Source organism: Tamandua tetradactyla, chromosome X (assembly GCF_023851605.1).
Source record: "Tamandua tetradactyla isolate mTamTet1 chromosome X, mTamTet1.pri, whole genome shotgun sequence".
Classification (NCBI taxonomy): Eukaryota; Metazoa; Chordata; class Mammalia; order Pilosa; family Myrmecophagidae; genus Tamandua; species Tamandua tetradactyla.
Window position 1 is genome coordinate 54,143,969 of NC_135353.1, and position 12,671 is coordinate 54,156,639.

General features: G+C 34.1%; 1 protein-coding gene across 2 annotated transcripts in view; it reads right to left on the reverse strand.

Annotated features, from left to right (window-relative positions):
• Positions 1 to 546: 546 nt before the first annotated feature.
• The window catches only part of HTR2C (5-hydroxytryptamine receptor 2C), a 289,867-nt gene continuing 277,742 nt past the window's right edge, over positions 547 to 12,671 (reverse strand). The window contains exon 4 of one of the 2 annotated variants that reach the window (XM_077145475.1): positions 547 to 1,373. In XM_077145475.1, coding sequence (XP_077001590.1) covers positions 547 to 1,373 — 827 coding nt within the window. The remainder of the gene's footprint in view (positions 1,374 to 12,671) is intronic. The other variant, XM_077145476.1, reaches the window with a different exon arrangement.

The window sequence follows — 12,671 nt, forward strand, 5'->3', positions numbered from 1 at the left end:
AATTTTGCCCCTATATGCGACAACGAATTTAAGTTCTGCCTTGACTCACTGAAAGACGTGATAAGAGTATGAGAAGGCAGAACCTATTTTACTGTGTTTATGTGTGTACATAAGCAGAGCAAGAATTTAAAGTATATATTTACTGTTAACCAGGAAAAAGTTTACAATGCATTTTAAAATTTTGTTGTGATTGAAATACAACCACTGTCAAGTGCATCATTCTGGTCTCCTGCAAATGCCACCTGAGATGAGTATCAACATTTCTTTATGCACAAAAAGAAAGGAAAGGAAGGAAAGAAGGATAAAAATCAACATTTTATTCATCAAAGATCAAAATAAGCTATTTTTGATCTATTATAAACAGTAAATATAGAACTCTAAATCTCACTATTGTATGCATGATAGTAATTTAAACAGTTGCAAAGCTATATATAAAAACATTTTTTTTCTGACAGCAATATTTACATTAGCTATGACCGACAAAAATCGTAGAAGAAAATTTTCTTATATTTGTAGCTTTACTGTAGGGAAAGACTGTGCTTTTTATTACACACTACTGATCCTTTCACTAACCACATTGGAGGGATTTATTGGTAACTCCAAATTCTCAACTTGCATCTCAATACCAAGCTCCTTGTCATTAGCTTTTTTAATCACTGGTTCATTGGTATGCCGATAAATGTTAACATTAAGCTCCCTCCCAGACAAAGCAGTAGCCGCAACTCTGGGAATCTGTCTCACAGGAGGCTTTCTGTCTGCCTTGTAATTGCAGCGCAAGTAGTTGGAAAAAGCCCTTCGATAAATTTTGTTGAACAGTGTGTACACCAGGGGATTAATTCCTGAACAAACATAGCCAATCCAAACAAACACATTCAGAAGCTTTTCCATGAGCTTTTGGTTACAGGCCTTCCCACAAAGAACTGACAGAATATTGGTAATAAAAAATGGACACCACATGATCAGAAATACAAAGAAAACAATCCCTAGGACTTTCGAAGCTTTTCTTTCATTGTTGATCGCCTGCATAGTGCCCCTCGGACGTCTTTCTTTCTTCTTTCGGCGGCGTGGATTCGAATCTTGGTTAGGATTTGAAGAGTCCTCTTCATCGGCTGGATTCTTCTTGCAGCACTTCAAAAAATTCAGACCTATTCCAGGTGGTTCCTCGATGTGACCATGTAGTAACATCAAAGCTTGTCTCCGAAGAACATAAATTGTCAAGAAGTAGGTAATCACCATGATCGTCAGCGGTATGAAGAAAGCTACAAAAGACCCAATGAGAACAAAATTTGGGTCGTTCAGCACGCAGGTTGTGTTGTTGACGAACACCTTTTCTTCGTCCCTCAATCCAATCACTGGGATAGGAATTGAAACACCTACAGGTATGAAGAAAAAACAAAACGGGTACATCATTGATATAGCCAATAGAATGAATCGAGCAGGCATACTTTTCATTTGCACTTAACTGAAGAAAACTTAGACCTCATTTTGTTGAAAGCTATTCACAGCATAAATTGATAGTTGCATGAAACAGTAGCAGTATGAGCTCAGAAAGTAACTGCCTTTTTCATGTTATGAATGTCTCCCAACTCCCAAATTCGGTAGAAGGCATGAAATTACCGTTATTAAATGGTTGTACATACGGTTGTGTCTAAGAAGTGATGGTGTCTGCTTTACTGTATTTCCAGTGCTTAGAGTTGTCCTGGTTCATATAAGAACACTCAATAAATGCTTGTTTCATGAATGATTAAATTTATATCTGTATTCATTGATTTTAATAGAGTCAATCACGCATTATTTTACCTTAACGTCTTCCAGGTTCAGTAAAAAATTGTATGTTTACCTCGTGTAAAAGTAATGAGTCCCCCACCTTATTCCTTCCCAAGGAAAGCACACAAAAAGACAAAATTTTATGTGAATCCCTTGGGGACAGGGCAGGAGAGCTCTGGAGTTATTGAGAGGTATAAAGGAAATGTGTGTCTCCGAATGTACTACAGGGACTAGGTATGCCCATTGTGTACACTGTATAAGCAGAAATTTAAAAGGCTCTCCTTATAAAAAATTTATTTGGGGGGATAACTAGTCCTCCTAGCGCTCTCTTTTGTAGCAAGGGACCTTGTGAAACTCTGTCCATAGGCAATATTGTGTCAAGGGTATCAGAGTAAAATGCAAGTTGGGAAAAGACGCAGTCTTCTCATATCTGTATGCAATCTTAAATATACTTGTTTTTGAGAATATTGAGAGGTAGTACTTGAAGTAATATTTCAATAATTGGGCTTGCAGGCAAAAAATATCAACTAGGAGCTGGGAGCAAGTGATCTTGTTCCCAAGTATAAGGAAGAAACCTCCTGGGAACTTCAGAAATAACAATGGTAGATCTTGAAGTGGTCCTGAATCAATAAGTAGGATAATGTACAAGTGAAATTCAAATTTTAATGTCAATTTTTCCTCTTTTCTGCTCACAGGAATAATGATTCAGATCGAACTTTGGGGATTCTATCATAAATTATTAAAAATACAGGAATTATTAATCTACACCATGAACTGCAAGAGGAGATAGAAGTGGGTTGTCAGAGATCATTGGGAGTACTGGTGAACTGTGATAAACCTGAAACTGAAAGGCCCTATAAGTTGCTTTAACACCCTAGTCACCTATAGATTGTTTGGTTAGATGATCAAAAGGAATAAATGATCAATGCTTCTTTGCTAAATCTTGCTGAGAATGTTGATTGATGTTTAACTCTTAGAAGATATAATGAAGAGAGAGTGTTTGAAAAGTGACATTTAAAACTTCTTCCTCAGACATTGAACTTCTTAAATGACTGCATTTTTTCTAGAAAGAGCTCAAGTGACATTATGAGATGCATAATAAATGTGAAGATTCCTTGGGGATATTTGTTCATGCCTACAACTGTGAACCTACGCATGCCATTCAAGAAAGTAGGAAAGGCTGTGAAAATCAGGACATTGCAAACTGAATGTATTCTCAGGTAATACATTGCCAACTTCGAGGAAAAAGAACGTAGAACATTTCACATAAAGTGTAACAAGTATCAGAAGGGGTAGAGAGAAGATAATTTCCCACCAAATGATTGGGGAACTTCAACAGGCATTTGGGAGTGAAAAAACAGTTAAACCACACAGGTTACAATTCTTAAGAGTTATAAAGGGGTAGTTAAGAAAGCTGCCAGCTGTGTATCATTAGAAACCTTATTACATAAGGTATAAAATTATCTCTAGAAAGACTGAAGATCAAACTTGCCTGAAAGAAGTCAATATTGGTTTACCCTTAATGAAATGTTAGTGAAAAGTTAAGCTGCAGGAAATTTTCTGGAGTTTAGAAAGATAATACAGCATTAAGAAAAATAGAGAAGGGTTCTTTCAAAACTGAATTGCAAGAGAAAGAAAAAGTTGGAGAAATAATTTGTAGATTAAGAAAGACCTAAAAGACCTATCAAGCAATTGCAATATGCATATATTATTGTGATTTTGATGCAAACAATCAAACTTTAAAACTTTTCATTACATTCATGAGACATTTTGAAATTTAATGAGTAGCCTTTTGGTATTAAAGAATTATTATTCATTCATTTTTAAGTGTGATGATATTGTGCTTATGCAGAAGAGAAGAAGTTAATGTATTAGGTATACATATTAAATTATTTATGGATAAAGTATTATGTCTGGAGTTTATTTCAACATAATATGGTAAGGAGAAGTGGATAGGAGTATGAGTGAAACAAGATAGTTTATAAATTGTTAAATGTTAAAGCTGGATTACGAATATATGGGCTTTTATTATATAATTCTATTTACTTTTACAATATTTGAAAGTTTTTATAACAAAAGTTTAACATTTTTTTAAATAAAAAAAAAGAATAGGAAGGCATGGAGGTCCATCCTGAAACAGACAATAAAATCTCTATTATACCTCAGATTAAAAAATTCACCAGATTTGGTAGCTACTGCTTACTTGAAAGTGATTAGATCTGAAGCAAAAGATTTGGGCTCTAGAATGGAAACACTCACCACTTTGATATAATCAAAGGAAAGAAGGCCATTTTCTGGCAGAATGTTGGTAGGAAACTCTGTTGTACATTCTCAAGATCCCACAGCTTTATCAAGGGAAGGGTGCAGAGGAGATGCCCCCAAAACTAAGGGAATCCCTCATCCCAGCAATGTGGGAACTCAAGCCTGAGACCTGAGACTTGGTCTGGGGGATTTGCCTTCACTGATGAAAACTTTTTCCTATTTATTGCCTTTTGGTTAAAAACAAGTGCTTGCTTCCAGTTCCTATAGGACTCTAGACTCTGGAGGAATCCTGACTAAGGTAGAGGTATCTAAACCCAGGAAATTAGTGCTGGAATATAGACTCAATTCCCCACAATCCCGTGCAATCTTCTAGGTATTCCTAGAAGTTCTTGAAGTCTCTGGGGATCACATACTGGCCATAAGATCACTAGGAGCCAGCATTCCTCAGAGCCTGGTTCTGGAGTGGTATTAAATTGCTTTTGTTAAAAGATGTCTCATTTATTCATTTTCTCAGAAGGGACTCTTGGGTTTTGTCAAGGGACAACAAGATTGGGTAGCAGAGTCTTTCCAGTTAGGCTGAAGCTCTTATTATATATGTGGGGCCAGTTTTATCCTGACATCTATTTGTATAATATTATGTACATTGAGGAGACGTTGATTCTTATACTTGTCATTTATCGAGTCTATCTTATTTATATTCCAGGTATTGAGTCATGTATATTACTGATATTACAGATTTAAAATGTATTTCTCAATTTGGTTAAAGCACTATAAGATCAGTGTTATTTGATGAGGTCAATTAACCACTTTACCAAATCTACACCATCATCAATTTTCTTTTTTAAAATAGGAACTATGAATGCAGTCAACAAAAGAAGTATAAATTCTAGTTCTTTTCACTATATCAAGTAAGTAATAACAACAATAGAAGCAGTACCGATGACAATATATATTGCACAGATTATCACATTGAGTACTTTACAAAATTAAATTATTGTCAGTAGTTTTCAAAGTGTGGTTCAAGGAGGCAAGTGGTCTCTGAAGTCTTTTTAGAGTGTTTTCTAGGTCTCTTTTTCCCAGCTATTTTTCTCTAAGGCTCCTTTTTTTCATTAACATCAATCAAAACAACATATTGCAACAGGTTGAATGCAAATACAGATATGAGAATTCAGCTATCTTTCTATCAATTTAGACATTAAAGATATTTGTAAAACTGTAATACAATGCTTTGCTTGTCTCTAGTTTATTTTGTTTTGAAAACTATAGTTTTTGTGAAAATATATTTTTATATTAATAATAAATGGATTTTTCATTGATATTTAAAATGAATTGATGCATCAATATGTTAAATATTTCTCTTTTTAAATTTCTAATGCAATAAATGCAAATAGATATGACTAACATAAAACCTCTTTGGATTCCTCACTTATTTTTAAGAGTATAAAGGGGTCTTGACATTGAAAAGTTGGAGAACTGCTGTTCTAAGTTATTGAATGAAGTTATTTAAACTCTGGAGAATGAACTAAGTTTTACAAATGTATTTGCCTTAGTAGTTTAAAAACTGTAATTAGTCAACCAGAGAAATTCAGGTGATATTATAATATCAACTAAATATAAACAATACTGAGAATAAAATATTTTTCATGTATTATCTCAATCACTGTGTAAAAATTCTTAAAAGCATATGTAACTCAGTGAAGTTAACCTCAGAAAAGTTAAGTAAGGTTAGCAAATATAATGGAGCAATCTTTGATGTTTTGAAACCCTTTATGTGACCAAGGAGGGAAAGTTGAGTTTTAAGTACCATTGAAAATATTAGGGACCAATAACAACAATTACAATAACAATAACTGCCTTGTACTGAGTGCTATATATTTGTAACACACTAGACCAAGCATTTTGTATACTTTATATTCTTTCATATATTATTTAATTTAATCTAGACCAGAAAACACAGACAAGAAGAAACAGTAGGTAGAATCACTTAATCTTTCTGAGATTAACTTCAACAAATCTGTATCATCCTCTTCAGATTTTTGGAAACAACAAAGGCAGGTTATAATTCAAGTTCTATTGAAAGTATCAGGTTCTACTTTGACTAATAAACAACCACATATTTTGCATGCATTACCTCATTCAATTCTCACAAGGTTCTGAAAAGTGGTATTATTTAGTATGGTTACTTAGCCTCAGAGAGGAATAGTATATTTAGTAATGTATAGAGTCTTGTTTAGCATTTGAGTAACCTTGAATTCAGTAACAAAATTGTAGTTCAAGTTTTATAGAAAATTCATACTACTGCTACTATCATTCACTGAGTGCTTACTGTGAGTGCTTACTAACACTGGGGCTTTATCTGCTTTATATAATTTACATGCATTAGCTCATTTCAGCCTCATAAAAGTGCATTAAAATGGGTATTACTTAAGTTATTTTACTTTGAAGTAGGTAAGTTCAGAGGATGTATAAAGATGTTATATTATTTATTAAAGCATTGAACTCAGGCAACACAGATCAACTTTATTGAAACCATCAGATAATAATACCATATGCCAATGATTTTAAGATGCACGTTTCTTTCTGATTTTAACATCTTTGAAATTGTGATATATCTTACAACTGATGGTGTCATACAATCATCGTTGGCTAGACCAAAGTTGTTACATAGCTGTTATTGTCAGGGCATGTATGAAGTTGGTCTGAAAAACTTCCTTTTGTGTCTGGTATAGTCAATACAGTACCAGCTATCAAGATGGCAGAGTGAAATGTTTCAGGGCTTCATCCTCCCCAGGAGTTTTGAACAACCACCAAGAACAGGCAGAATCATTTTTCTCAAAGCTCCAGAGAACAATCAAAGAAGTTTAGTAACAGGGAGAGTGAAAAATCAATAAAAAGTATACTTAAAAACAGAAGAATCCCATGGCAAGGGGGCTGAACCTTCCCCATTCTCTCAGCTCAGTGCTGAGCTGGCCAGTATCCCCAGTATGGATCCTTCCTTCTGGTTCCAGAGGAAGCAGGGTAACCATCATGCACATTCTGAGTACTAACATTTGATTAAAGGGAAATGTGAGTTCACCAATTCCAGGTGGGTCTTGATTAGTTTGCTGGAATCCTTTAAAAGAGGAAACATTTTGGAAAAAGTTTCAGAGCTATGAGAACCATGAGAGCCCACACAGCCAGAGACATTTGGAAATGAAGAAGGAAAATGCTCCCAGGGGAGCTTCATGAAACAAGAAGCCAGGAGAGAAATCTAGTAGACATTGCCACATTTGCCACATGTCTTTTCAGTTGAGAGAGAAGCCTTGAACATGATCAGCCTTCTTGGACCAAGGTACCTGTTCCTGGATGCCTTGGATTGGACATTTCCATAGCTTTGTCTTAATTTGGTCATGTTCAGCCTTAGAACTGTAAACTAGCAATTTAATAAATTCCCATTTGTAAAAGCTGTTCTGTTTCTGGTATATTACATTCTGGCAGCTTGCAAACTAGAACCAGGGTGTTTTCTTTTTTGATTCCTTTTATTTTACTAGGTCCTGGCCAAAGAAATCTCTATCACTATGCTATCTGTATACAAGCTTAAGGAACAGATGATTCAGAGTCTAAATTCGATTGATAATACATTAAAATATCTAAATGTGCAGGTTTCAACAAAAGATTACAACGTACAAAGAAACAGGAAGTGATGACCCAGGCAAAAGAAAAAGGAAAACATTAGACTTTATCAATGATAAGGACAGATCTGGAATATACCAGATAAAGCCTTTTTAAAATATGGTCCTAAGTATACTCCAGGAACTAAAGGAACACATGGACAAAGAACTAAAGGAAATCAGGAAAATGATAGATGAACAGAAAGAGAATATTAATAAAGAGATGGCAATCTTGAAAGGGAAACAAACAGAGCTGAAGAACCCAGTAACAAAAATTAATTCCCTACAGAATTAATTCAACAATTGGGGATGGCGGGAGAAAGAAGCAATTAATTTGAAGATAAGACTATTAAAATCATCCAATCTAAGGGGTAGAAAGCTGAAAGAATAAAGTGCCTGAAGTATCTGTGACATACTGTCAAGCAACCAATATACATATTGTGGGAGTTCTAGAAGGAGATAAGAGAGAACTGATCAGAGAGAATATTCAAAGAAATATTGGCTGAAAGCTTCTCAAATTAAATGAAAGACATAAATATACATATCCAAGATGTTCAATGAACTCCAAACAGGCTAAACCCAAATAGATACATACAACAGCATATTATAATAAAACTGTCAAATGACAAAGCTAAAATTCTTAAAGCTGCAAGATAGAAGCAATATATCACATACAATGGACCCTCAATAAGATTAAATAACAATTTCTCGTTGGAGAACATGGAAGCAAGAGGACAGTGAAATGGCATAAAGTGTTAGAAGAAACAATTTGCCAACCAGAAATTCTACATCTGGCAAAATTGCCCTTCCAAAAAACAAGGGAGAGATTAAGACATTCTCAGATAAACAAAAGCTGATGGAATTTGTCACTGCTAGACCAGTCTTACAAGAGATGCTGAAGAGACTTCTATACGTTGAAAGGAAAGGAAAATAGACAAAATACTGAAACCAAATGAAGAAATAAGGATCTTCAGGAAGGGTAGCAACATAGGTAAATATAAATGCAGGACTGTTGTATTTTTGGTTTGTAATTTCACACAAATCTGAAAAGAAAATATATAAAATATAATGATACACCAATGGTTTTGGATTTAATATATAAATATGCAATCAGTGACAGTAACTACATAAGGTAAGGAAATGGAGGGGAATAAGAACATAGTTTGTTTACGCTATTGAAGTTAAGATTATATCAAGCCCAATGTGACTCTTACAGATTTAGGATGTTAAATTTAAGCCCATTGGTAACCGCAAGAAAATAGCAGAGAATTTACAAACACATAGAGACAGAAAGTGGAATACAGTTTGCCAGGGGCAGGAGGCAGAGGGGATGATGGGGAGTTAATTCATAACAGTTGAAGAGTTTCTGTATGGGGACATAGGAGGTTTCAGTAATTGAAGCCTATGATGGTACTGCATTATTGTAAATATGAGTAATACCACTGACTGGTATGCTTAGGAGTGGTTGAAATGGTAAAGTTTGTGCTGTATATATGTTCTTACAGTTAAGAAAAAAGAATGTGCACTTAAAAAGATAATGACATAAATACAAAACATGATTCTGGTCAGGATCTATCGGGGAGGACACAGGCTCAAAAGTACATTATTGGGACATAGGAAAAATTGGAATAATGACTGTAAACTTTGTATAAATGTTGATTTTTTGGAGCTTGATAAATGCACTAAAGTGGTTACTAAGTAAATATCCTTGTTGTTAGGAAATGTGCACAGCAGTATTAACTGTTCAAGGACCCTGATGTGTACAAACTACTCTCAGATGGTCAGAAAATGAATAGGAAAGTATATGGATGGATAGATGATAGAAAGATAGATAGATAGATACATAGATAGATAGACAGACAGACAGACAGACAGATAGAATGATATAGCAAATGTGACAACATGTTAAAATTGGTGGATATGGGTATCCGGGGAGATGGGGATAATTGGAGTGTGCATTATTTCTTGTAACTGGCCTGTATGTTTGTAAATATTTCAAAATAAAAAAAGTTAAAAAAGAAAAAAACAGTACAAGGAGCCAAATTTGCAGAATAGATTTCAGCAGCATGGAAATAATGCAATGAAAAAGAAAAATTATTTCATAATAGGTGACAGAAGTAAGTTTTGAAGAAGCCATCCATCCTCAGGAGTTTCAAATGCCACAGAGGAATCTAGAATTTGTGACATTTCCTCTGTCCTTGAAAATTAGAACATCACTGGTGATTATAGAGAAAACAACCATAGTGCATTAGTGGAGACAGAAAAGAGGTTGCCAAGAGATGATTAATAAATGTCAATTAGAAAAAGAGGAGAGAGTGATACAGAATACCTTTCCTGGAACATATTGGTCAATATCAAAATGAAGACATGGATTAGAGAAATTATTGTTAAGCTGCAGGGATATCTCAAAAATAACTATTTTCATGAGGTTTTTTTTCTTTTTTTTTGCACGGAGAGTAAGCTATTCTATGATACCAAGCAGGATCATACCATATCACCATATCAGATTGACCTGAGTGGCCCCTTTTCTCACTGAGTCATGAGTGAGTAACATGAACATGAGAAATAACAGCAGAAGATGAAGGAACTATTTTGAAGGGATCATGGAAGTCAAAACAGACACAGGTAGTACAGTGTTTGCTCTCAGTTAACAAATTGTGACTGAGAGTCGAGCTTTGCCAAATAAATCAGTATGAGGTTGGAACACTGCAAAATTTTAGGAAATCAAGCCAATTTTGAATCTCAAAGGTTTTTAGCTTTGGGAAGGGTAGGAGCACAGGAATGCTTGAATAAAGGTTAGTGGTTGCAATGATATTGTTAATAAGTCCTTAAATGTCTTTGAGTGGAGTTGAGGAAAATTGTAAACAGGAAAGCATGAGAAAATAATCCATAAAGTTATAAGAAGAACACCCAGTGATTGTAAGATATGTTTGCATAACAATTTGTGGAGAGGTGGGTTTGAGAGACCCTCTTATGCAACTGCAATGAGGTTGATAACATGAAGCAGTGAAATTTAGGTAGTACTGAAAGATGACATATTTCTATCTGCAAGTTAATGAAAATTGAAAAGAACGTTGAGGTTATATTTAAACTGAGATAGACACTTAAGCATTAAAAGTGAAAGCCAGTAGAGTGGAAGAGCTTAAAGACATAGAAAAGAAAGGTTACAAATGATAATGTGAGGTCCTTGAGGAGGCAAATTCAGAAATAGTTGGAAAATTACACTAGGACAGGCCGAGGTCTATTACTCCCTCTTAAGAGAGATGGTAGTATAGTATGAATAGGTGGCACAAAATATCAGGACATAAACAAAAGCAGTGAGAGTGTGATAGAAATATAAAGAAAGCATTAGATGGCAAAACAGCAGGAATGATCACTATTTGGCCACATAATGTGATTAAAATGGATATTTGTTGATTCTGTGAAGAAATGAGAAATAGAGAGCTTGAATTCAGATAGATAGGAGTAGATAAAGAGCTTTCCTTCAAAATAAAATTCATCAATTAAACCTTCATACATGCAACTGAAAGTCTTCAGGAGACACAGCTTGAGGATGCAGTTGAAAAAGACAGTGGATAAAGGAGCAAGACCCCAAGACATAAGAAAAGATATAGCCTTGGATACAGGTAAAAAGCAAAATCTTGGATAGAAGCTGGCCCTAAATTTCTCTAGTAACATATCAATAATTACATAAAATGTAATTGGATCAAATACAGCAGTCTGATTGCAGAGATTTTCAGAGTAGGATTAAAAAACAAGTATATCAGCTGTATAAAAGAGATAGCTTTTAATCATGAAGACACATACAGGTTAAAAATGAAACATTATGGAAATTATGTATCACGCAGACATAACCATAAGAAAGGTGGCATGGCATTATTAATATTAGACAAAGTATGCTCCAAGACAATAAATATTATGAGATGAAGAATGACATTTTAAATAATAAATGGATAAAACTGGCAGTAAGATATAGCAATCCTAAATGAGATTTCCCCTAATAACACGGCTTCGAAATGCAGGAAGCGAATTTTAATTGAACTAAAGAATTAACAAACAAATCCACAGCCACTATTGGCAATTTTAACATTTGTTTCTCAGTCATTTAAAGGAAAACGAGACATAAAATAATAAAGAAATAGAAAATATCAATGCCACCATCGACTAAATTGATGTAGTTGACATTTACAGACCACTACACCCATTCTGCCGAATATAATTCTTTTCAAATGCACATTCAATACTCAACAATATAGATCATACTTTGGAGCAAAAAACATATCTCAATAATTTCAAATGACTAAAATCCTACAGAATATTTTCTTTGGCAATAGTTAAATTATAAATCAATAATACGATATTGAGAAAATTACCCCAAATGATTGGAAATCAAAGAAGAAAAACCTAAATAACTCATAGCTGAAAAGGAAATCAAAAGAGAAATAAAAACGTTTTGGATTAAAGATATTGAAAATAAAGCATATAAGATATATTGGTACAGCTAAAGCAGTATTTATCAGAGATTAATCATAAATGTCTATATTAGAAAAGAAGAAAGGGTTAAAATCAGTGATCTTAGCTTCCATATCGAAAAGATTACAAAAAAAGAGCAAAAAACAATTATAGAGAAAATTGAAAATCATAGAAAGAATTGACAAGGCAAAAGTTGGTTCTCTGCAAAATTTAATAAATTTTAAAAATCTCTATCAAGATACAGAAACAGATATAGATATGCATAAAAGAATGAGAGACACAAATTACCAATATTGAGAATAAGAGAGTGGGTATCATTACATATCCAACAGATATTTAAAGGAAATATTATCAGTTATGATCCACTCATGACAATGTAAGAATCATACTACAATTTCAAGTATACTTTTGGACATGATTTCACAAATTTATAAACTATGTAATCACCACCCCAATGAGCATAAGGAACTGCACTCCCACACCTTTGTGTGATTGTTTACATGTGGTTTATTTCTAAAT